The following is a 25025-nucleotide window of genomic DNA, read 5'->3' on the forward strand; positions in this document are numbered from 1 at the left end:
ATTGTCACCTATATCTTGATCAGAATGAGATGCAGTACCCAAAGTACAGCCTGACCAAAGCAGAATACAATTCAAGCTTGCATTCTAACCGCTTTCAGCTTTAATCATTGACTGCTCTTCTTCATTCACTCAACAATTAGTCAGTTTAACCCTTGTCTATCTCAACACCATCCACGAAGTACGAGCATTACGTTTTTCCTCTACTTACATCTAGCTTTGTACACTTGTCTACATTGATTCTCATCTGCCATTGCCCCTCCGCAGTTTCACCAAATTAACTTTCTAACCTCTCTAAACCCCTGGTTAACTGCCACTGGCCTTCTGCACTTACCCATCCTTGCTCCAACCTTTGGTGGACCGCACCTCTAGAACTCTCTCCCTATTCCCCAAGACCTTGAGCTCCTCCCTTCAAGTCTAAAACCTTGCTTAGAATTTACCTCTTTGGGTTTTGGACACTCACCAACCTTCACATGGGGGGGGGGGGGGGGGGGTTGTTGTTCTTCTGTCAAAGATCTTGGGACATTTTTCTACATTAAAAATGCCATATAATTCACTTTTAATATGTTAGAGTGAGTCGTTTTATGCATGCAAGTGTATGGTAAAGTAAGCTGATTGAAATGACCACAGCAGATTGGGTTGCAAAGGCGATCCATGCCTCGTGTAAAAGCTCATTGTCGTGACTGAGGCAAAAAGGAAATTGAAGAAGAAACACATTTTTATTCTTGTACAGGCAAGTTGTCAAAATATTTCTTTGCAATTCATGTTCCTTTCTCCCTATTGTAATATTTTGTGTTTATATATAAATTGCAACAAATATGCATCAATAAGTAGACTTTATGTATCACCATTTAACATGGGTCATTCGACAAGATTCACTCCCTATCACTAAACCTCCAAAAGTAAGCCATTTTATCACCTGTGTTATGCCCATGACAGAAGAAAAATGCTTCTTCAAAAATTGCATCTTCAAATATTAAAAAAATTCAAACTGTGCAATATTGAAATTATATTCAGGGACCACAGTCGATGAAATTCTTCTTTCTACGAGTATCGGTTTGTATTTTTGCGTTGGCGAATGCCCGCACTTCAGCAGAATTTCAGGTAAATTAATTGAGCTTTTGTGTGCTAATATCATAAATGATGTTGGAAAATGGAATATACTCCAGATCAAGTGCCCACTATCAATAGCGAGCACTGCTGGATTAGTTATAGCTTGGCTCGATGTAGAGTAAAGCTCCCTCTTCTCTGCTCCCACAATAATTTTAAGCCTTGGCTCAGAAGAACGCCCCCCTCCACGAGTGCGGCTTTATTTTCCCCACCCACAGCAACCATTTTGTGGCCTCTCAGTTATTATGGATAATAACAATTAGGGATAGTTTTGTGTTGCCTAAGTCCACTAGGAATTAGATAACCAAAGTTTGTTTCACATTTGACCATTACAGCCAGGCAGAAAGAGGAAACTTTCATCACATCATTCCGGGCCAATCCTTGACTCCAGGAACCAAAGGTGAAAGGTTAGTGCCTAAACTCCATTTATTACGGAATTCAGTTTAAACCAATTTTCCTTTACATAAAAAATAAATATTTATATTTAGGCTTTTGCAGATGTAAAATGGCTATCAAGGCAACTCAATTGATTAAACACGTTTTAAGCCAAAAATGAAATTCCTTACTGGATGCAGTAATATTGTACACAAGTGTGTTCATTTTTTTTGTGTACAGATCATATTTGTTTTGGTTTTAAAGGGGGAAAAGCCTGTTCAAACAAGAATCTATAAATATGCAGACCAATATACCAAGTTAAAAAATATATAAGACGCTGGAAATATCATTCTGGAATATTTATCAATTGAGTGGGTATTCTTAATGATCCGCATGCCAACAAACTCCCGAAGGCGTTTCTTTTTTTGAGAACTGGATTCTCCACCGATGGGTAAGTGAACTACCATCCTGTCCTGCTTGACTCGGTCATCAGTAATTATCGAAGTTCTGGTATATCCAGCCAGGCTGTTGGCATCCGCTTCACTTAAGGTACCATCAAACATTAAGTCCTTGGCAATTCCACATGTGCAGGGAAACTGAGAAAAGAGAAGAGAACATTCCAGTGCTTCAAACATAAACAGGAACATAAACATCCCATCCCCACGCCAGCCCCTCCCAACCACCCCCCCCCCCCCCCCCCCCCCCCCAGCATTGTTGCTTGGAGGGGGGACACTGTTGAGCTTTCTCGTTCCCATGAGGACAGGAAAATTCGGCCCTCTGAGTGGAATGGACACAATTCATCCAATTACATCAGCTTTGTTTGTGTTTTTATTTCTGTACCCACTAGGACCTGGATTTGAGCATGCCTCAAAAAAAAATCACGTAAAGGACATTTCAGTAAGTGCAAAGAGAAAGAAGAATTGATGTACCTGATGGTGCTGAACTTGGCTTATGGAAAAGAATCAGGAGGAAATGTTTTCCTCATTCCTAGTGACTTTGAGGCAAGGGGCGGCATGGTAGCACAGTGGTTAGCACTGTCGCTTCACAGTGCCAGGGACCCGGGTTCATTTCATAGCTTGGGTCACTGTCAGTGCAGAGTGTGCACGTTCTCCCAGTGTCTGTGTGGGTTTCCTCTGGGTGCTCCAGTTTCCTTCCACAAATCCCGAAAGACATTTTCGGTAATTTGGGCACTCTGAATTCTCCCTCTGTACCCGAACAGGCGCCGGAATGTGGCGACTAGGGGCATTTCACAGCAACTTCATTGCAATGTTAATGTAAGCCTACTCGTGACAATAATCAAGATTATTATTAAATCCATGTCCCACTAACACTTCAGTGTGGTTCAACGTTGTGCTGCTCCACACTCACATAATACAATCTGTATCTCATCAGTATCCATACAGTATTCTCCTTATACTATTGAATAATGGAGAGTTTCACCGTGGACAAATTGGAGAAGCTAGACTAATGTCCACTGCTTCTCTCGAGGAATCCAATGTGACAATCTTTCCTGACATGCTGTTTTTCTTAAGGATGAGAATGATGTTTTATTTGTTGCATTAACTCATGCCTTTCACACAAAGCTGAGGCCAGAGTTGCTGAAATTGTTAGTGCAGGCACACCCACAGCGGTGAAACAAACAGCAGAATTTTACACCCTGCGCAGGCTGGCAGGACGGGCATAAAATCAGGTGCCAGCAGTGGGTGAGGCATCAGGTATTGGGCAAATTGAGGCCCCAAAATGGCCAATAAATAGCCATTGAAAGGCCTATTCCCACCGCTATTGGGATTTAACCAGCAGCAGGTATGGATGCCACTTGGTGAGGCTGCCAGGCTAAGTGGAAGAAATACCCAGTTTGGAACAAAAGCCACCCTGGCACTAAAGTCCACGCCCAACCAAGGCCTGCCAGCCTTGCCCCAGCAACACCCCAGATTACCTGAGTATTTGGATCCAAGGTTCATCTTTGGTAGGTATTGACTGTAGTCCCAGCAGCGACCACCATTCCTGGTGTCAGTATCAGGACCAGAGCTTCCAGTTATTTGATTGGCCAACAAACCTTGGAGACAAGGCTTCCTCCCAGCTGGGAGTGGGTGTCTCACTCTGAGCCATTTACCATCGCAATGGCCATTAAATGGCTGCATGGTCACTACCCAGCTCAATGGAAGAGGAGTCGCTCTGGACCACCCAGCCAAGCTGGAGCGGCCTGTCACCGGACCACCCAGCCGAACAGAGGCGGTTTCTCCCCGGACCACCCAGCCAAGCTGGAGCGGCCTGTCCCTGGACCACCCAGCCAAGCAGAGGTGGCCTCGCCCCGGACCACCCAGCCAAGCTGGAGCGGCCTGTCCCCGGACCACCCAGCCGAACAGAGGCGGTTTCTCCCCGGACCACCCAGCCAAGCTGGAGCGGCCTGTCCCCGAACCACCCAGCCAAGCAGAGGTGGCCTCGCCCTGGACCACCCAGCCAAGCTGGAGCGGCCTGTCCCCGGACCACCCAGCCGAACAGAGGCGGTGTCTCCCCGGACCACCCAGCCAAGCAGAGGCGGCCTCGCCCCGGACCACCCAGCCAAGCTGGAGCGGCCTGTCCCCGGACCACCCAGCCGAACAGAGGCGGCCTCGCCCCGGACCACCCAGCCAAGCTGGAGCGGCCTCGTCCCGGACCACCGAGCCAAGCAGAGGCAGCCTTGGCCCGGACCATCCAGCCGAGCGGAGACGGCCTCACCCCGGACCACCCAGCTGAGCGGAGACGGCCTCACCCCGGACCACCCAGCTGAGCGGAGACGGCCTCGCCCCGGACCACCCAGCTGAGCGAAGACGGCCTCGCCCCGGACCACCCAGCTGAGCGGAGACAGCCTCACCCCGGACCACCCAGCCGAGCGGAGACGGCCTCGCCCCGGACCACCCAGCCGAGCGGAGACGGCCTCGCCCCGGACCACCCAGCTGAGCGGAGACGGCCTCACCCCGGACCACCCAGCCAAGCTGGAGCAGCCTCTCCCCGGACCACCCAGCCGAGCGGAGACGGCCTCGCCCCGGACCACCCAGCTGAGCGGAGACGGCCTCACCCCGGACCACCCAGCCGAGCGGAGACGGCCTCGCCCCGGACCACCCAGCTGAGCGGAGACGGCCTCGCCCCGGACCACCCAGCTGAGCGGAGACGGCCTCGCCCCGGACCACCCAGCTGAGCGGAGACGGCCTCGCCCCGGACCACCCAGCTGAGCGGAGACGGCCTCGCCCCGGACCACCCAGCTGAGCGGAGACGGCCTCGCCCCGGACCACCCAGCTGAGCGGAGACGGCCTCGCCCCGGACCACCCAGCTGAGCGGAGACGGCCTCACCCTGGACCACCCAGCCGAGCGGAGACGGCCTCGCCCCGGACCACCCAGCTGAGCGGAGACGGCCTCGCCCCGGACCACCCAGCTGAGCGGAGACGGTGTCTCTCCGGACCACCCAGCCAAGCAGAGGCAGCCTGTCCCCGGACCACCCAGCCAAGCTGGAGCGGCCTGTCCCCGGGCCACCCAGCCAAGCAGAGACGGCCTCGCCCTGGACCACACAGCCAAGCGGAGGAGATTTCGCTCCGGACCACCCAGCTGTGTGGAGGAAGCCTCACCCGGACCACTCAGCCATGTGGAAGCGGCCTCGCCCCGTGTGGTCATCACCACTGTTGTAAATGTATATATATATATATCACATATGAGGTGTAATACGGTAAGGCTCCTGTAGTACAGGTACGGGGGTAGATCCGTGCCTGCTGGTTCCGCCCAGTAGGCAGAGTATAAATGTGTGTGCTCTCCGAGCTGCAGCCATTTCGGCAGCAGCTGCAGGAGGCACCACATCTCTGCATCATAAAGCCTCGATTACTCTCTACTCTTGTCGCATCGTAATTGATAGTGCAACAATTTATTACACAGAGATTTTACAACGATGGATCTCCGCATCAAGCCTGATCGCCTGCAGCTGCAGCCTCAAGCAGATAACGCCAAGTCGGCCTTCGCACATTGGCTAGCTTGTTTTGAAGCAGACATCGGATCTGCGACAGAACCACCCTCAGAGGCACAGAAGCTCCAGATCCTGTATACCCAGCTGAGCTCCGATATCTTTCCCCTCATCCAGGACGCGCCTACCTACGCTGAGGCCATGGCGCTTCTGAAGGAGAACTACACTCAGCAGACGAACAAAATCTACGCCAGGCACATCCTGTCCACGCGGCATCAACTCCCCGGTGAGTCTGTGGAAGATTTCTGGTGTGCCCTGCACGCCCTGGCAAGGGACTGCGATTGCCAGGCCGTTTCGACCGTTGAACATTCCAAACTCCGAATTAGGGACGCTTTCATTACGGGCATAGGGTCGGCGTACATCCACCAGCCCCTCTTAGCAGGGGCTACCCTTGACCTCGCAGCGACCAAGAAACTCGCGATCTCACTAACGGCCGCCTCCTGTAATGTACAAGTGTAAGCCCCCGCAACCCACGTGCAGCCCGTGGGCGCCGCCATCTTCCTTGCCTCAGGACCCCTGCTCGTCGGGCACCTCATCGGGCCGCTCATTGCCTGCAACCGCCACCGACCAGCCAGGGGCCGTCCCACACCAGCCACGCCTCGCCTCCATCACGATCGACCAGTCCCGACCACACAACCTTGCGACCGCGTCGACGCCAGTAAAGGTCGATAGGCACAAGACATCATGCCTTCTTGACTCCGGGAGCACCGAGAGCTTCATCCACCCGATACGGTAAGGCGTCGCCCCCTCGCAGTACAACCCATCAACCACAGAATCTCCCTGGCCTCCGGTCCCACTTTGTGGCGATCCGGGGGTACTGCACTGCCACCCTCATCATTCAGGGCATAGAGTTCAGCGGCTTCCGGCTCTACGTCCTCCCCAACCTCTGTGCTGCCTTGCTACTCGGCCTGGACTTCCAGTGCAACCTCCAAAGTCTAACCCTGAAATTCGGCGGGCCCCTACCACCCCTTACTGTCTGTGGTCTCACGACCCTTAAGGTCGACCCGCCTTCTCTGTTTGCAAACCTCACCTCGGATTGCAAACTCATCGCCACCAGGAGCAGACGGTACAGTGCCCAGGACAGGGCCTTCATCAGGTCTGAGGTCCAGCGGCTGCTACGGGAAGGCATTATCGAGGCCAGCAACAGCCCCTGGAGAGCCCAAGTGGTAGTTGTGAAAATTGGGGAGAAAAACAGGATGGTCATTGACTACAGTCAGATCATCAACCGGTACACACAGCTCGACGCGTACCCCCTCCCACGCATATCTGATATGGTCAATCAGATTGCACAGTACCGGGTCTTCTCGACAGTGGACCTGAAATCTGCCTACCACCAGCTCCCCATTCGCAAGGCGGACCACCCGTACACCGCGTTTGAAGCAGATGTCCGTCTTTACCACTTCCTTAGGGTTCCTTTCGGCGTCACTAACGGGGTCTCGGTCTTCCAACGGGAGATGGACTGAATTGTTGACAGGTACGGATTGCGGGCCACCTACACGTACCTGAATAACGTCACCATCTGCGGCTATGACCAGCAGGACCACGATGCTAACCTTTCCAAATTCCTCCACACCGCCAAACTCCTCAACCTAACGTACAACAATGAGAAGTGCGTGTTCAGCACCAACTGCTTAGCCATCCTCAGCTATGTGGTGCAAAATGGAGTTCATGGGCATGACCCCGATCGCATGCGCCCCCTCATGGAGCTTCTCCTCCCTCACTGCCCCAAGGCCCTTAAACGATGCCTGGGATTTTTCTCGTATTACGCCCAGTGGGTCCCTAACTATGCAGACAAGGCCCGCCCACTCATTCACTCCACCGTTTTCCCACTGACGGCCAAGACTCACCAGGCCTTCAACCGTATCAAGGTCGACATCGTCAAGGCTGCGGTGCACACGGTCGACGAGATGCTCCCCTTCCAAGTCGAGAGCGACACATCAGACGTCGCTCTGGCCGCCACCCTCAACCAGGCAGGCAGGCCCGTGGCATTCTTTTAACCCACCCTCCATGCCTTTGAAATCCTGCCCTCCTCCGTAGAGAAGGAGGCCCAAGCAATCGTAGAAGCTGTGCGACATTGGGGGTATTGCCTGGCCGGCAGGAGATTCACTCTCCTCAACGACCAACGGTCGGTTGCCTTCATGTTCAACAACAGACAGCGGGGCAAGATCAAAAATGATAAAATCTTGAGGTGGAGGATCGAGCTCTCCACCTACAATTACGAGATTTTGGATTCCTCGGTAAGCTCAACGAGCCCCCCGATGCCCTATCTCAAGGTACATGTGCCACCGCACAAGTGGACCGGCTCCGGACCCTACACGACGATCTCTGTCACCCAGGGGTCACCTGGTTCTTTCACTACATAAACGCCCGCAATCTGCTCTACTCCATTGAGGTCACGGCTATCACTACAGACTGCCAGGTCTGCGCGGAGTGCAAACCGCACTTCTACCGGCCAGACCGAGCGCACCTAGTGAAGGCCTCTCGCCCCTTTGAACGCCTCAGCATGGATTTCAAAGGGCCCCTCCCCTCCACCGACCGAAACACGTATTTCCTTAACGTGGTTGACGAATACTCCAGATTCCCCTTCGTCGTCCCATGCCCCGATATGACGTCTGCCACCGTCATCAAAGCCCTCAACACCATCTTCGCTCTGTTCGGTTTCCCCACCTACATCCACAGCGACCGGGGATCCTCATTTATGAGCGATGAGCTGCGCAAGTACCTGTTCAGCAAGGGCATCGCCTCGAGCAGGACGACCAGCTATAACCCCCGGTGAAACGGGAATGTGGAGCGGGAGAATGGGACGGTCTGGAAGGCCGTCCAGCTGGCCCTACGGTCCAAGAATCTCCCGGTCTTCCGCTGGCAGCAGGCCCTCCCCGAAGCCCTTCAATCCATTCGGTCACTACTTTGCACGGTGACTAACGAAAACCCCCCATGAACATCTCCTTGCCTTCCCCAGGAAGTCCACCTCCGGGGCTTCGCTCCCAACGTGGTTGGCAGCTCCAGGACCCATTTCCTCCGCATGCACGTGCGGCTCCACAAGGCGGACCCATTGGTCGAGAGGGTACAGTTGCTCCACGCAAACCCGCAGAACGCCTACATGGCGTACCCCGACGGCCGTCACGACACAGTCTCCCTCAGGGACCTGGCACCAGCTGGGTCCCCACATCCCCCCCCCTGCCCCTGCGCCACCCTCCCTCCCCCCAGCGCATCCCACCACAGTCCCCGCTCCAGGATGATCCGTCCTCCCCTTGGTCACACCCGGGGATGAAGATGAGGTATACACGCTCCCAGAGTCACCGGCGACCGAGCCGGCACCTGCATCGCCACCGGGACTGTGGCGCTCACAACGGAGGATCATGGCACCCGGTCATCTTAATTTGTGAACGTGCCCTAAAATGTTAACTTATGCATGTAAATAGTCTTCCAACACCCCCGCTGGACTCTGTTGTATAAATATCACATATGAGGTGTAATACAGTAAGGCTCCTGTACTACAGGTACGGGGGTAGATCCCTGCCTGCTGGCTCCATCCAGTAGGCAGAGTATAAATGTTTGTGCTCACCGAGCTGCAGCCATTTCGGCAGCAGCTGCAGGAGGCTACACATCTCTGCTTAATAAATCCTCGATTACACTCTACTCTCGTCTCGTCGTAATTGATAATGCAACACCCCGGACCACCCAGCCGTGTGGAGGCCCCCCTGCCCCAGGCCACCCAGCCGTGTGGAGGAAGTCTCACCCCGGACCATCCAGCCGTGCGGAGGAGACTTCGCCCCGGACCACCCAGCTGAGCAGAGGAGACTTCGCCCCGGACCTCCCAGCCATGTGGAGGAGACTTCACCCCGGACCACCCAGCCGTGCGGAGGAGACGTTGCCCTGGACCACCCAGCCATGCGGAGGAGACGTTGCCCTGGACCACCCAGCCGTGCGGAGGCTGCCTTGCCCCAGACCACCCAGCCGTGCGGAGGCTGCCTTGCCCCAGACCACCCAGCCGTGCAGAGGAGACGTCGCCCCGGACCACCCAGCCGTGCAGAGGAGACGTTGCCCTGGACCACCCAGCCGTGCGGAGGCCGCCTTGCCCCGGACCACCCAGCTGAGCGGAGGAGACGTTGCCCCGGACCACCCAGCCGTGCGGAGGAGACGTCGCCCCGGACCATCCAGCCGAGCGGAGGAGACGTTGCCCCGGACCATCCAGCCGTGTGGAGGAGACGTCGCCCCAGACCACCCAGTCGTGCGGAGGAGACGTCGCCCCGGACCACCCAGCCGTGCGGAGGCCGCCTTGCCCCGGACCATCCAGCCGTGTGGAGGAGACGTCGCCCCGGACCACCCAGCCGTGTGGAGGCCGCCTTGCCCCAGACCACCCAGCCGTGTGGAGGCCGCCTTGCCCCAGACCACCCAGCCGAGCGGAGGAGACGTCGCCCCGGACCATCCAGCCGTGTGGAGGAGACGTCGCCCCGGACCACCCAGCTCAGCGGAGGAGACGTCGCCCCGGACCACCCAGCCGAGCAGAGGAGACGTCGCCCCGGACCATCCAGCCGTGTGGAGGAGACGTCGACCCGGACCACCCAGCCGAGCGGAGGAGACGTCGACCCGGACCAACCAGCCGAGCAGAGGAGACGTTGCCCCGGACCACCCAGCCGAGCAGAGGAGACGTCGCCCCGGACCACCCAGCCGAGCAGAGGAGACGTCGCCCCGGACCACCCAGCCGAGCAGAGGAGACGTCGACCCGGACCACCCAGCCGTGTGGAGGAGACGTTGCCCCGGACCACCCAGCCGTGCGGAGGAGACGTTGCCCCGGACCACCCAGCCGTGCGGAGGCCGCCTTGCCCCGGACCACCCAGCCGTGCGGAGGCCGCCTTGCCCCAGACCACCCAGCCGTGTGGAGGAGACGTCGCCCCGGACCACCCAGCCGTGTGGAGGAGACGTCGCCCCGGACCACCCAGCCGTGTGGAGGCCGCCTTGCCCCAGACCACCCAGCCGTGTGGAGGAGACGTTGCCCCGGACCACCCAGCCGAGCGGAGGAGACGTCGCCCCGGACCACCCAGCCGTGTGGAGGCCGCCTTGCCCCAGACCATCCAGCCGAGCGGAGGAGACGTCGCCCGGACCATCCAGCCGAGCGGAGGAGACGTTGCCCCGGACCACCCAGCCGAGCGGAGGAGACGTCGACCCGGACCACCCAGCCGAGCGGAGGAGACGTCGACCCGGACCACCCAGCCGTGCGGAGGCTGCCTTGCCCCAGACCATCCAGCCGTGCGGAGGCTGCCTTGCCCCAGACCATCCAGCCGAGCGGAGGAGACGTTGCCCCGGACCACCCAGCCGTGCGGAGGCTGCCTTGCCCCAGACCATCCAGCCGAGCGGAGGAGACTTCGCCCCGGACCATCCAGCCGTGTGGAGGCCGCCTTGCCCCGGACCACCCAGCCGTGCGGAGGAGACGTCGCCCCGGACCATCCAGCCGAGCGGAGGAGATGTCGCCCCGGACCATCCAGCCGAGCGGAGGAGACGTCGCCCCGGACCACCCAGCTGAGCGGAGGAGACGTCGCCCCGGACCATCCAGCCGTGTGGAGGAGACGTCGCCCCAGACCACCCAGCCGTGCAGAGGAGACGTCGACCCGGACCACCCAGCCGTGCGGAGGCCGCCTTGCCCCGGACCATCCAGCCGTGTGGAGGAGACGTCGCCCCGGACCACCCAGCCGTGCGGAGGCCGCCTTGCCCCGGACCATCCAGCCGAGTGGAGGAGACGTCGCCCCGGACCACCCAGCTGAGCGGAGGAGACGTCGCCCCGGACCACCCAGCTCAGCAGAGGAGACGTTGCCCCGGACCACCCAGCCGTGTGGAGGCCGCCTTGCCCCAGACCACCCAGCCGAGCAGAGGAGACGTTGCCCCGGACCATCCAGCCGAGCGGAGGAGACGTCGCCCCGGACCACCCAGCCGAGCGGAGGAGACGTCGCCCCGGACCACCCAGCTCAGCAGAGGAGACGTCGCCCCGGACCACCCAGCTGAGCTGGGGCTGCATCACTTTTGATTTTTCAGGAGTAAATCTTTGACGGGAGTCGCTCACCCACAGGAGTAGTGGATCTAAGAATAAGAGCTTGCCAGCCAGGCAGAGTCCCTGTACTTCTGATTGGGCAATTGGAAAAGAAGCAAAAATCTTCTTAATTTACAATACATCACCTCGGGATCTACAGAATTCAGCTTAGGTCCGAAAAAGGACCTATACGTGCTGGCAGCACATATAAATTCCACTGGCTTCCTGACGGATGCAGCAAATTTACGCAAGTCCAAGATCACCCCTGGATATTTACCAATCTATAAGCAATGGGACTGGTCAGAAAGGCCCATCTGTCTGATGTGCTGCACTATTTGCTTAGCACTTGAAGAAGGACAGGAACTGGGTGCCAGCCAAATCCCCTACCAGAATGAAGACCGAGTTACACTCCAATGACACAATTGTTACAGTGCAGAAGGAGGCCATTCAGCCCATCATGAATGCACCAGCTCTCTGAGTGAGCAATGCATTAGTACCATTCCGTCACCTTCCCCCTGTAACGCTGCTAATTCCTCCTTTTCAGGTAGCAGCCTCATTCCATTTTGAATGCTTCAATTGAATCTGCCTTTCCCACATCTCAGGCAGTGCATTCCAGAACTGAACCACTCGCTGCTTGGAAAAGGGGTTTTCTCACACCACTTTTGCTCCTCTTGCACATCACCTTAACCCATACCGTCTCGTTATCAATCCTTTGACAAGCGAGAACAGTTACGAATAAAATGTATGAACATACGCACAACTTCTAGTCTCAAGTGTTCGTCCCATTAGCGCAGACTAGATTTCAACACAGGGCCCAGAGCCGACAGGAAAATCTGCTTATCACCAAATCCGCACATTGACCTGAAAAGAAATAGCTTCCTAGCTCGAAAACGTCTGTGGACCATCAGTGCCCAACAGTGATGGAAATAAACATGGGCAGAGTTAGAGCGGCCAAGGTGACGGAGGGATTTGCAAGCAACATCAAGGATTATGATGAATTCGGTGCATCACAAGCTAAAGAGCCAGTGGTGGTTGTTGAGAATGACAGTGATGGGTTAACGGATCTTAGTCCAGAGCAGGATGTAGGCAGCCGATTACCCACAAAGATTAAAAACCTGACATTGCAAATTTAAAATTAATTGCAGGTGAAATGCTGTCAATGGTACAGATGGTTGATCTCACCTTTTGCAGGAGTTTCCTTTCGTTTTTCTCTTGCACTGTCGTTAGGTAATTGACAGCTGCGTACTCCAACACCGAGAGAAAGACAAACACAAAACTAACCCACAGGTAAATGTCCACGGCTTTAATGTAGGACACCCTTGGCATGGAAGCATTCACACCCGTGATGATGGTGGACATAGTTAGAACTGTCGTTATACCTGGAATTAGAGAAAACCTGAAAAATATCATTCCATTCTACTTGGGGGGGGGGGGGGGGGGAAGAAATTATTGCTGACTTAATTTTAGTAAAGTTTTTATGTTATGTTAAAAGGTTGTAGATGTTTCCCAAGAAATTAGAATCGTCCCTACCGGTGGAACATATTTTACCCCGACCTCCTTCACATTTTATTAAAAAAAACAATTTTCCAAATCTTTTAAAGAAAGAGAATGCCTAGTTCTGGGAATAAATCTAAATTATCTTCCTCAATAAGGTAAGGATTAAGACACCAAATATATTAGATGGATGTTTGCTAAAGTTTTGATTTTGTTTTAGAGGAAACAAAGTGAAACATTCAGGGGTAGAAGCTCATCTTGGGCCAAAACAGATGGTATCAGGGAGAAGGTTACTCATTATAAACAGTACCTGATATTTAATACCATTAACTGTAATACAATTGAATATTGGGCACTGGATCATCCCTCCAGGGCTCTGTGAGAGAATCTGTATTGTTGGACGGAGGCCGAGCCTACAATTCCTAGCAAGCCTGGGGGTTCAGACACCAGCGCAGGGAGTGGCAAAGAAGGACAGGCCTTGTATGTGCAAGGAGAAACTACTCACCAGAGAGGGCCCAAAAACCGGCCATGGGACCAGGCATTTATGGCGCAAAAACGGGCCCACACAAAAGCTAAGGTAGGAGCAAATTGGAGGAAGTGTTGCCATTATCTCTGTGTTGTTGAAAGGTTTTTGATGCTCAGAGAAGCCCTGGGAGTCACTGACAGCTTGGTGCAGTGGGAGTTGGGTCTCAGGGAGGCCCAGGATTAGAAATTGCTCAGTGAGGCTTGGAGAGATTGGAGGGTTGGATAATTGCGGAAGCAATTGTTGACAGCAGTGTGGCCAAGAAGCTGTGACCATGTACAAGCTTAGATGCTGGAGTGCAGCCTCGAGAGCAGCAGGTCATCTCAGCTAGAATAGAAAACCAAGGCAGCTGGACCTGGAAAGAGACTTGAGAGATTTGGAATGGTGCACCTTCTGAGTGAGGATTGTACCCATGGAACTTAGGTACAGTAGAGCTGCTCTCAGCTGGGGATCAGACTAGCTCTTTGAAGGAGGGAAGCTGGAATTTCTTTTGAAGAAGACCGAGTTTGAACAAACCTTTGTGACTCATTGTGATAAACCATTGATGAATGATGGCTGGGTGGGTTGCTGAGAGGCTCAGAGGGGCCTGTCTTGTTTGGGTCTACCATTTAACGTGCAATTGTTTGATGCGCTCAATCACAGTTACTGTTAACTCATGTTTCCCTTGTGTTAATTCTATAGTATAAGATAGATGGTGTTGACTGTTTGCTTTGTTGACTCTTGTATAGTAATTCAGGGGTAGAAACTCAACTTGGGCCAAAACAGATGGTATCAGGGAGAAGGTTACTCATTATAAACAGTACCTGATATTTAATACCATTAACTGTAATACAATTGAATATTGGGCACTGGATCATCCCTCCAGGGCTCTGTGAGAGAATCTGTATTGTTGGACGGAGGCCGAGCCTACAATTCCTAGCAAGCCTGGGGGTTCAGACACCAGCGCAGGGAGTGGCAAAGAAGGACAGGCCTTGTATGTGCAAGGAGAAACTACTCACCAGAGAGGGCCCAAAAACCGGCCATGGGACCAGGCATTTATGGCGCAAAAACAATGGAGTCTTGCGGCTTTATTCTCTTCGTACGTAACTGGGATTTCTAATTTCATCTAGTTTGAAAGGAAGTTACTGGTCCCTAACTGGTTCATTTGGGGTCTTGTGTGGGATTGTAACAGGGATTGAATTTGACATTGTTATTAATCGCAGGAGGGATTCCTTTTTTGAGCAGGTTGTTGGTTGATAAAGTGATAAAATAGTAGCTATAATTGGATCAAAGTCAACTGAATCATTCATCTGAGGCTCCTTACAGTGAAGATAAAAAGTGCAGTAATTGCATCTGCCAGATTTTAATTTATTTAGTAACGTACATAATTATATAAAAGTTAATTGGCATGATTAAAATGAAATCTTTGCTTACCGAGTGAAACTCTGGCTGGTACAGCTCGCCGATCAATCCAGAATGACACCCAGGACAGCATGACCATCAGAGTCGCTGGGAAGTAGGTTTGTAGCAAAAAGAAGAAAATGTGGCGACGCAGAGTGAAGTTAATATACAGACGATTGTACCAACCTATTTGTGAAAGCAGATATTCATCAATCTAGATTATTTGTGTATTTATCTCAAAGTCAAAGGTTGCACTTTTGGACCTGAAAAGCACCCTACATTTTTGAAGGATCCATTAAAGGTTCCACAACGTAGTGCTCAGGACACTTTTTTAACAAATAAATATTTTTATTCTCCTCCTTTTTCACATTGTCTTCCAAATTTACATCCAAAAATAAACAATAATCAGTAACGAATGCAATGTCAATCCCCATATCAATAACAACGATCCCATCCTCCCACCAAACCCCAAACATTAGCCCGCATGTTCACATAAATGTCAAAAAGGAATCAGGAATCACCCATAGTCACCATTAAGACATACAGTCCCCCTCCACTCAACCCTCCCAGCCACCGCCCCTAATGGTCGATGTAACCCAATTCTCGAAAGTGCATAATGAATAATGCCCATGAATTTAGAACCCCTCCATCCTTCCCCTCAGTTCAAATTTGACCTTCTCATGAGTCAAGAATTCCAGCAGATACCCCCGTCACGCCATTGCACAGGGTGGAGAAGTTAATCTCCACCCTGACAGGATCCGCCTTCGGACTATCAACAAGGCGAAGGCTATAACATCTGCCTCTGCGCCCATTTCCAACGCCGGCTGGTCCGACACCCCGAATATGGCCTTCCGAGGGCCCGGGTCCAGTTTCACATGCACCACTCTAGAGATTATCCTAAAAACCTCCTTCCAGTAATCCTCCATCTTTGGACAGGACCAAAACATATTCACACACATCTTCTACCTCCTCAAAGAGCCGGCTCATCCTCGCCCTTGTAAGGTGTGCTCTATATACCACCTTCAGCTGTATCAGCCCCAACCTCGCACACTGCGGGGGCCGCAGCGTGCAACATGGCACCGGCCGCACACAGAGCCGGTCTGCCAAAAACTGCCCTCCTGTAACCAGCTTCGCGACCTCCGCACCACCCCCCACCAGCCCCCGCCGAAGGTCCCCCTGCCATCGGGGGCAGAGCATCGGGGGAGGGCTTCAGGTGATGTCCTGAGGCTGTCCATACGGCATATGCTGTTATTGAGGGGGCGGAGCATTATAAAAATGGTGCCGCCCCCGATTCCGGTGAAAACGTGGAATCTCCGACCAATTGGCGAATGGAGAATCCAGCCCGGATAGTTTCTCTGTCTTTGGCGGGCAGAATTCAGTCAGAATAAATGAACCGGTTACCACGGTTTCTCTTTCTGTTCCAGTGTTTTTTCTGCCAAAATCCTTTTTTGGGGGAGTGGAGAAATTGATTTTGTCTTTAATTGGGTGGACAAAGTGGCTAGAATTCAGAAGGAGGTCATTCAGATGGACCGGCAGTCAGGGGGCTTGGTGTTGCCGAACCTGATATATTATTACTTGCCAGCAAATGCTGAGAAGGTGCTGGGGTGGTGGGGGTCCCTGAGGCTGTATGGGTGCCAAAAATGTCGGGGTCGTGTGGGGGTCGGGGTTGAGGGAATTAGTGACAGCCTCGCTGCCAATTTCTCCAGGGAAGTATTCAGCGAACCCTGTGATGGTCTCCACGCAAAAGACATGGAGACAATTTCGGCAGGACTTTAAATTGGGGGCGGTATCGAAGTTGGTGCCGATTTTTGCGAACCACATGTTTGAGCCGGCGAGGTTGGATGCCATGTTTAGGGGATGGGAGGAGAAGGGGATGGGAGGAGAAGGTGGTGGAAGGGATGAGACACTTGTTTTTGGAGGGGCGATTTGCGAGCTTGGAAGAGTTGTCAGAGAAATTTGGGCTTTCACAGACAGAAACCTTTAGGTATCTACAGGTTTGTAATTTCATGAAAAAGGTCTATCCGACATTACCGGTGATGCCGCAGTTCTCGTTGTTGGAGAGGGTTTTGTCACTGGCAGGGGTGGGGAAGGTTAGTACGTCGGGGATTTATGGTAGGATCATGGCGGAAGATGCAATGTCTGTAGAGGGGGTTAAGGCTAAGTGCGAGGAGGAATTAGGGTTGGAGAAGGAGGATGGGGTATAGTGCCAGTCTCTGCATAGGGTGAATGCAACGTTGTCATGCGCAGGGTTACAGATGATCCAGTTGAAGGTAGTGCATCAGGCCCATTTGACCAAAAGGCTAATTGTGGAAATGGAGGATGAGTGTGAGCAATGTGGGGGGGTCCTGCTAACAATGCACACATATTCTGGGCGTGTCCTAAACACTCGGGATTCTGGGTCTCCTTCGGCACCGTCGCCGATTCGACAAATTGAACTGCAACCCTGTCCCTCAGGTACCATATTTGGGGTGTCCGACCTGCCGGAGTTGCAGCCAGGGTGGGGACTGACATTCTGGCCTTCGCCTCGCTGATTGCTCGAAAATAGGTGCTGCTGGGGTGGAGGTTTCTCCACCCAGTGTTTCAGTATGGCTGGGGGATCACATGGAGTTTTTATATCTCGAGAAAGTTAAGTACACCGTGAGGGAGGCAATTGAGGGGTTCTACCAGAGATGGCGTCACTTTATTCTGCACTTTAAAGAGCTGGGCACCGTTGGGGCGGGGGGAGGGAGGGGGGGGAGGGAGGGAGGGAGGGAGAGAGAGAAGGGGGTTGGGGAGGCGGGGAGCTAGGCGAGGTGGGAGGGATCTTTTTGTGGGCTTTCTTTTTCACAGCAGGGGGCGGGGTTTGTTATTATGTATAAAATTGAACAGCTGAATAAAAAAAAATTAAAAAATAAAGCAGGGCAGTTGTTCAGCTATTTTATAATCTGTGTGAATACCAAATAAACTGCGGGAAATTGCAATTCATGTGTCACACACGAACACTCACCTGTACTGCTATAGAAAGCCAATTTAGAGGTAGTGTGAAATTTCTGGATGAGAAACTGAGACAAAGAGACCTTCTCATCTGTCTTCAAGGCTTCTTTCTCATCCTTCCAATACAGCATAAGGTCATCTTCAGTGTAAGCATCTACCACAAAACAGATATCAATGTTTAATTGTGACATGGAGACTGGATTGTGCAAACCCAGCCTCTGGTGAGCAAACAATATTCTAACATTAATTTTAGATACAAAATCACCCATTACATCAGGTTTTGAATTTCACGTAATGTACTCAACGATTGTACCCTCTTGGTGCAGAAGCACCTTCATTGACTAGCAGTGCACCTCCATTTTAGATTCACAATATTCAATCAAAAAAATAGATTGCTAAAGGCAAATTACTGCGGATGCTGGAATCTGAAACAAAAACAAAAAATACTGGACAATCTCAGCAGGTCTGACAGCATTTGTGGAGAGAGTATCATGGGCGCATAGTCAAGTCTCAACAGTGGCTAAGAGACTGGACCAGAACCATAATATTATTTAAGTTTTAAGACAGTGTGGAAAGATCGATTTGTTCCTGGAGTGATAATATAATAAATAGGGCTTGGTTATTTTACAAACAAACTTTATTGAAACAAAAGAAAACAATATTTAAACATTTAAACTTCAACTCTAGCAATAACAGATTACATACATTTCTCAACCTTAACATACTAATTCCCATTAAACAATACTTTAGCAGAACATGCAGCCCTCATGCCACTTACACTGGAAGATAAAGGCAATACTTGCACTTAAGAAGCAATTTTTCTTCTGTTAGAGACATTCGTTCAGAATCCTTTTCCAAAGCCTGTCTCGGTGGCAACTTTCATGATCTCTCTTGGTCAATTTCCAAAGCCTTCTCCTGTACCTGTTCAAAACAGGATTCTTTCTTGCTCTCAATATAAACTCCACCCAGCCACAAATCTTTTTTGGGTTTCCAGAATTGAACCCGTCATCGTTAACTTGGCTGTTTGATTTCCTACTTCCGTTTATACAAAAGAACGGAGCTGTGCTTTTGATATGCAACTAACCTCCCATTGATGGACAAAGAAGCCATTAGATTCTGTAATATCCTAATAGCTGATCAGGGAGGAGTGTCCCAAAGAACAATGGATCTGGGGCATCCTGTGTATTCCCTTGAGTTTATGCTTGATTGGGACAATGTAAATCGGACAGATGTGGGTGTATCCCTCTGACTCTGCTAGTAGTATTTTCCCTCTGTCAATTTACTCCTAAATTGCCTCCTACATCTGCGATATAATTTCTGGACCCAATATCCTCATATCTACTTCGCGTAACAGAGAGAAGGGAGATAACGTTATGAGACTGGATGACTCTGTCAAAGCTTCGGAAAACTGGAAATAGGGTCAGATTTATTTACTGGGGTGCGTGGGTGCGTGGAGCAGTGGGGCTGGATGGAGGACCGGCTGTAGGTGGAGATTGACAAAGATGTCATGGACAGAAATACAAAGGAAATGTAAATAGTGGTGATCAAGGCTAAGAAGGGCACTGATAGTGGCACATTAAAAGATCAGAATGTGTTAATGGCAGAACAAAGGTAAGCAATGTGTAAAATGGCAACTAGGAACAGGAAACAGGTGACCCAAGTGGAGTGGGGGGGGGGGGGGGGGGCAATAGTGAGGGGAAATCGGATCGATGGAAGAAATTAATAGAAATAAAATGGGGTTAAGGCAGAGGAAAGAATTCACGGTCTGAAGTTGTTGAACTCAATGTTAAATCTGAAAGGCTGTAACGTGCCTAATCGGAAGATGAGATGCTATTCCTCCTGTGTATGTTGAGTTACACTGGAACATTGCAGCAGGCCAAGGACGGACTTGTGGACATGAAAGTAAGATGGTAAGTTGAAATGGCAAACGATAGGAAGGTCTGGATTGCTAGTTTGGATTAGATTTGATCAATGAATCGAACACAGTGATCAAGAATTACCCAATTAGTGGGGTCCAAACTGAAGGACCGCCCAAAAGAGCGCGAAAACCCCCAAGGATAAAGAGAGAGACCACCATGTGTTCGGCCTCTCTTGGACCTGGTGCTCCGGCAACGTCTACTTCCAATCGCAGCACCACCAGAAGCAAGTTCAAGTTCAACGGCCGCTACCAGACGGATGAGCCCAGCTGAGCAGCAGTTACTTCTACAGACCCGATAGATCCAGAATCGAACAACGGCCACTGTTCCTCTGACCTAAGCCGGATGCCTGAAGTTAAATACAGGTTGTCATAGTAGATAGGTGTAGTTTAACTGGTAGTGTTTATGTTGCATGATTTATTGTATGTGTAAATAAAATACCCTTGATCTTGAACTAACTAACTGATGTTTGGCTCTTTGACCGGTTGAACCCTGTGGTGGTATCATTTGATACCTGGAGACTCTAAGCAATAGAATATTGGTAGCCAAAGAATGAAGGGCGACTTCATTGATTGCCATATTTACAGTAAGTAAAAGAGGCAACACAGGTTAGGTGGATTGGCCATTCTAAATTGCCCTTAGTGTCCAAAAAGGTTAGTTTGGGTTACGGGGATTAAAGGGGGCGGGGTGTGGCCTGGGGCTTAAATTGGGTGCTCTTTTCAAGGGCCGGTGCAGACTCGATGGGCTGAATGGCCTCTTTCTGCACTGTAAATTCTATGAAATTTTATGAAATTACCTCTTTGTACAACATCAATCTGGTATGTTTGTCACAGAGTGAAGATACATTACGCAGCCAGATTGACACCACTGTATTTATAAATCGGGGTTGATTTTAAACTGCTCTGCCCAGGAGTTGAGGAACCGTTAAAGTATTTTTTAAAAGTGTTTTTATTGGGTTTTCACATCTTATAATGCACAATTCATAGGTTACATATCACAAAAACCATGCCGCCAAATAATAAAGACGAACAGAATTCCGACATATATTTATAGTAATTGTCTTCTCTCCTGCTGTGGCCATGGCCTTTGTTCAGCATACATCTGTTACAATCCCCATTGTGGCCAGAGCACATATTTACAGGGGTGTCTATTTACAGTTCAGTTTGGGCTTCGGCTTGTCCTCGGACCATTTCCCCTGCAGCTTTGTCCCTTGTTCCTCTCATTCTCTTTGTGTGCCTTCACCCCTCCTGAAGTAGATCAATTTGACCTCCTCACTTTAATCATACTGGCTACTGTTCCAACTGCACACTTGATTAATGTGGCAGAGGAGCCTGCTACAAGCAGGCAAGCGCCACATGAATGCTATACCATTCAGAATCCTATGACAGAGTGACGACCTTGAAGTCCTTTCCCAGTAGACAACCTACTTGGTAAAAACTCATGGGTGTGATCTCAGGCTCTGAATTAGAGTGCTATTTAAATTAAATAAAGACCCCCCCCCCCCCCCCCCCCCACCACCACCACCACCACCACCCTCTCCATTGCACGCATGGCATGCCTTACACAACTTGTCCATGCCTGTGTGTGCCCTCCTTTGCCCACAGCCTCATATCGGATTATTCATGAAGGCCCCGCCTACTCAACCTTGCCCCTCGCCTGAGGTGTGGTGATCCTCAGGCCAACCACCACCAGTCAGCTCTCCGCCTGAAAGTGGACAGCTTATGGTCATTTGGGACTATGGCAACTTCACCATATGACTTTGCCATATCTGGTTCCCACTCATATATGTGGATGCTGATGGTGGCTTCACCCTCCTGCCCACAAACCTCTGCACTCACCTCCTGCAAACAATGTCTATCTTTGGAAAAGTGGCCAGGATAATAGAGCCAGGGAACTGGCATGTAGGCCAGGGATGTAAATTACTGCACTAGCCCATCTCCAGCCTTGTTCACTATGGTGGAAGACGAATAAAAAGATTAGATGATAATTGCAGAATTCAACAGAATCTCTGCCTGCAAGTAGAAAATTGGATTTCTTTTTTTAAATAAATTTAGAGTACCAATTAATTTTTTTTCAATTAAGGGACAATTTAACGTGGCCAACCCACCTACCCTGCACATCTTTGGATTGTGGGGGCGAAACCCACGTAAACACGAGGAGAACTCCACATGGACAGTGACCCAGAGCGAACCTGGGACCTCGGGGCTGTGAGGTAGCAGTGCCAACCACTGCACCACTGTGCTGCCCAGAAAATTAGGGGCTGGTTTAGCACATTGGGCTAAATCGCTGGCTTTTAAAGCAGACCAAGGCAGGCCAGCAGCATGGTTCAATTCCTGTACCAGCCTCCCCGAACAGGCGCCGGAATGTGGCGACTAGGGGCTTTTCACAGTAACTTCATTGAAGCCTACTCGTGACAATAAGCGATTTTCATTTTCATTTAATTTCAAATTGGATTTCTGTCAGATGTCCAGGTTTAGTTGATTTTCTCCCAATTAAACAATCTCTGATTGTTTTGGGCAGAAAATCCATCAGTTCCGCCAATGTTTACATTCAATGGGGTGAATGATGTGGTAACAAGAACAATGGCTGGATAGATGTTTTTCCAAAAACATAGCTAGCCACAGTGAATTTCACCTAAATACTGAAAGGTTTTTGGTTGAGTGGCAAAGAGGGTTTAAATATACCCGTAGTCAAGCCTGGAGTGCAGGGAGAATGCACTGAACAAGCACATGGTGTACATGACTTACAGCTCTCTATCTCCAGGGAACAGGTCTGCGTGTCGAGAGGGAAGCGGCTGAAATCCATGTTGCACATCGCTGTTACTGTAACCCTACAAAGCAAATAGATCCCTTGTAAGTTGTCAATGTTACACAGCGAATAACGATCCAGCTCTGACCATCACCATGATGTAGACATCAATTCAGTGTTTCAATAGGTTTATCATGTCAGCAGGATGGAATTAATTAGACTTTTTCTTTGATTTCTGGTGCCATAACTCCCAAGATTGCCACAGCCCAAAGATTAAGGCAACTTCCTGAACTAAAACAGGAAACCATGCCAGTGGAGATTTTCCTGGTCCTGTGCCTGGGTATCTTGGGATCACCTTGGCACAGTAAATACAGCATAACCAGATGGGCCCCTTTGTGGGGAAAATAGTCCAACCCTTCCTGTTTTCCCAGTATTTTCAGCTTGTTCTTGAGGGTTGATAAATTGATGGACAAAAATAAATCAGTTACTGTAGGCCCACTGTTTTGACAGCGATGTTCCCACTCCATACCGGATATGCTCCACTATAGAATTAGCCCTATTAGCCCTTATTATGGAATAAGCCATGGAGAATTCAGTGGGTGATTCCTGATGGGCCATTCTGTCAACTATTCCCTCATACCAAGGATTTTTCACTCGATGCAATGAGGAATATCTATAAATAACTTTTTTAAAACCTCATTCATGGAACGTTGGCGTCGCTGGCTGGACCAGCATTTATTGCCCAACCCTAATTGAGTAGCCTGCTGGGCCCTTGAATTGAGTAGCCTGCTGGGCCATTTCAGAAGGCATTTAAGGGTCAACCACTTTGCTGTGGAGTGTCCTGTAGGCCAGACTGAGTAACGATGGCACATTTCCTTCCCTAAAGGATGTTAAGCGAACCCAGATGGGTTTATATAACAATCAACAGCGGTTTAGCTCACCAGGCTAAACCGCTGGCTTTTAAAGCAGACCAAGCAGGCCAGCAGCACGGTTCGATTCCCGTACCAGCCTCCCCGGACAGGCGCCAGAATGTGGCGACTAGGGGCTTTTCACAGTAACTTCATTGAGGCCTACTCGTGACAATAAGCGATTTTCATTTTTCATTTTTTTCATTGGTTTCATGTCATCATTCGAATTTTTAATTCCAGATATTTATTGAATTCAAATTTCACCGTCTGCCATGGTGGGATTTGAACCAGAGACCCCAGAGCATTGCTCTGGGTCTCTGGATTACTAGCCCGGTGACAATACCACTTCGCCACTGCCTTCCCATAAATAAATGGAACATTGCAATATATGAAAATAACAGAAATACTTTGCCCAAAGTACTTTCACTCTTTTTCATTGCAACAACACTGAACACAGGGCAGGACATTTTGGATAGCGGGTTTCCCATCTCACCACCTGAAGAGTCGGAAAGAAATGCATCCCTGCCGAAGCCAAGACATTTAATGCTCTGAGACTGGGGGAATTCTGCCACCACTTGGGAGGGAGTCTTGCCACAGAATGCTGCCTGACAATATGATTAGCTCTCTAGTGTCAACAACACTACCAGGAGCGGTGGAAACTGCTGGGACTACAGCTTCGAAGTGCCAAAAGTCCACAGGACCAGGCGCTTATAGGATCTTTCAGTGGACTTGGATAGGGGTCAGGGGAGAGGGTTAGGTGGGCTTGTGATGGCAAGGCCAGGTGGTAAGGTAGAACCCAATGGGAGCAGACCTGGGGGTGCCCGATCTAAAAAGGGGGCCAGTGATGGAAGTTCCTCATCCCTTTTCCCACCCGAGGTCCAAGCAGGGTGACCTGTCAGATTTCCCTCTAACCCAGAACTCCTCCAACTGGCCAGAAGATTTTGTTCAATAATTGGTCATTTAAATCCCTCAATTAGGATGAGGGCCTAGGCCTCACCTGCCCCATGTAAAATTATGGACATTTAAAAGTTAAAGGGTCAAAAAGCTAGAGTACTCAATGAGTAATAAGTAACAACTAATAAAATAACTTTTCAAAGTTTAAAAAAACTAGTAGGCTGCAAAGAAACTGCCAGAGAGGATGCTCTGACTAACATACATAGGATTACATAGACGATACAGTACAAAAACTGGCCATTCAGCCCAACCAGTCCATGCCTGTTTCAATACTCCATTCAAGCCTTCTATTTTTTCTTCTAAAACCACCATCACAACCATCTATTCCCTTTTCTCTCATATGTTTGTCTAGCTTTCCCTTAAATGCATCAATACCATTTGTGTCACCCAGTTGCTAAAGCGAGGCCTATAATAGGCATTCCTGACCAACTCTCTTCCCCCAGGTGAAAGCCCCTGGTTGGAATTTGGGACCTCACATAAAATGACCTGTGGCAAAGGAAACCCCTTCCCTATTGGCCGAAAATTACATTTGAAATGCCAAGAGGCCTAAACAACATAACGGGCGGCAAAGCGAAGCCAAGCAGTATCTCCAGTAGCATTGCACCCCTCCCCGATGAACTCAATGCATTCTATG

At 50.8% G+C, this 25025-nt stretch overlaps 2 protein-coding genes across 4 annotated transcripts in view; both read right to left on the minus strand.

Annotated features, from left to right (window-relative positions):
* Positions 1–1416: 1416 nt before the first annotated feature.
* The window catches only part of LOC119967181 (gamma-aminobutyric acid receptor subunit rho-2-like), a 74828-nt gene continuing 51219 nt past the window's right edge, over positions 1417–25025 (minus strand). For 2 of the 3 annotated variants that reach the window (XM_038799350.1, XM_038799347.1), the window contains exons 5-9: positions 22529–22611; positions 17879–18019; positions 14926–15078; positions 12678–12874; positions 1417–2078 (exon numbers count right to left, since the gene is read on the minus strand). In XM_038799350.1, coding sequence (XP_038655278.1) covers positions 1773–2078; positions 12678–12874; positions 14926–15078; positions 17879–18019; positions 22529–22611 — 880 coding nt within the window. In that variant the 3' untranslated portion in view covers positions 1417–1772. The remainder of the gene's footprint in view (positions 2079–12677; positions 12875–14925; positions 15079–17878; positions 18020–22528; positions 22612–25025) is intronic. The other variant, XM_038799349.1, reaches the window with a different exon arrangement.
* Positions 2678–4270, minus strand: LOC119967182. Its single transcript, XM_038799351.1, has 2 exons — positions 3800–4270; positions 2678–3663 (listed from the first exon to the last, which is right to left on the minus strand). Exons 1-2 carry the CDS (start codon positions 4174–4176, stop codon positions 3090–3092), a joined length of 951 nt encoding a protein of 316 aa, XP_038655279.1. The 5' UTR covers positions 4177–4270; the 3' UTR covers positions 2678–3089.

Source organism: Scyliorhinus canicula, chromosome 6 (genome assembly GCF_902713615.1).
Source record: "Scyliorhinus canicula chromosome 6, sScyCan1.1, whole genome shotgun sequence".
In the NCBI taxonomy this organism is placed as follows: domain Eukaryota; kingdom Metazoa; phylum Chordata; class Chondrichthyes; order Carcharhiniformes; family Scyliorhinidae; genus Scyliorhinus; species Scyliorhinus canicula.

What these genes read in the sequence shown, in the direction of transcription:
- LOC119967182 (XM_038799351.1), bottom strand. Translation starts at nt 4,176, where the DNA reads ATGGTCCGGGCCAAGGCTGCCTCTGCTTGGCTCGGTGGTCCGGGACGA. An exon ending in CGCTCCAGCTTGGCTGGGTG is followed by an intron (nt 3,664 to 3,799) that starts GTCCGGGGCGAG and finishes CTTGGCTGGGTG; the next exon opens with GTCCAGAGCGACTCCTCTTC.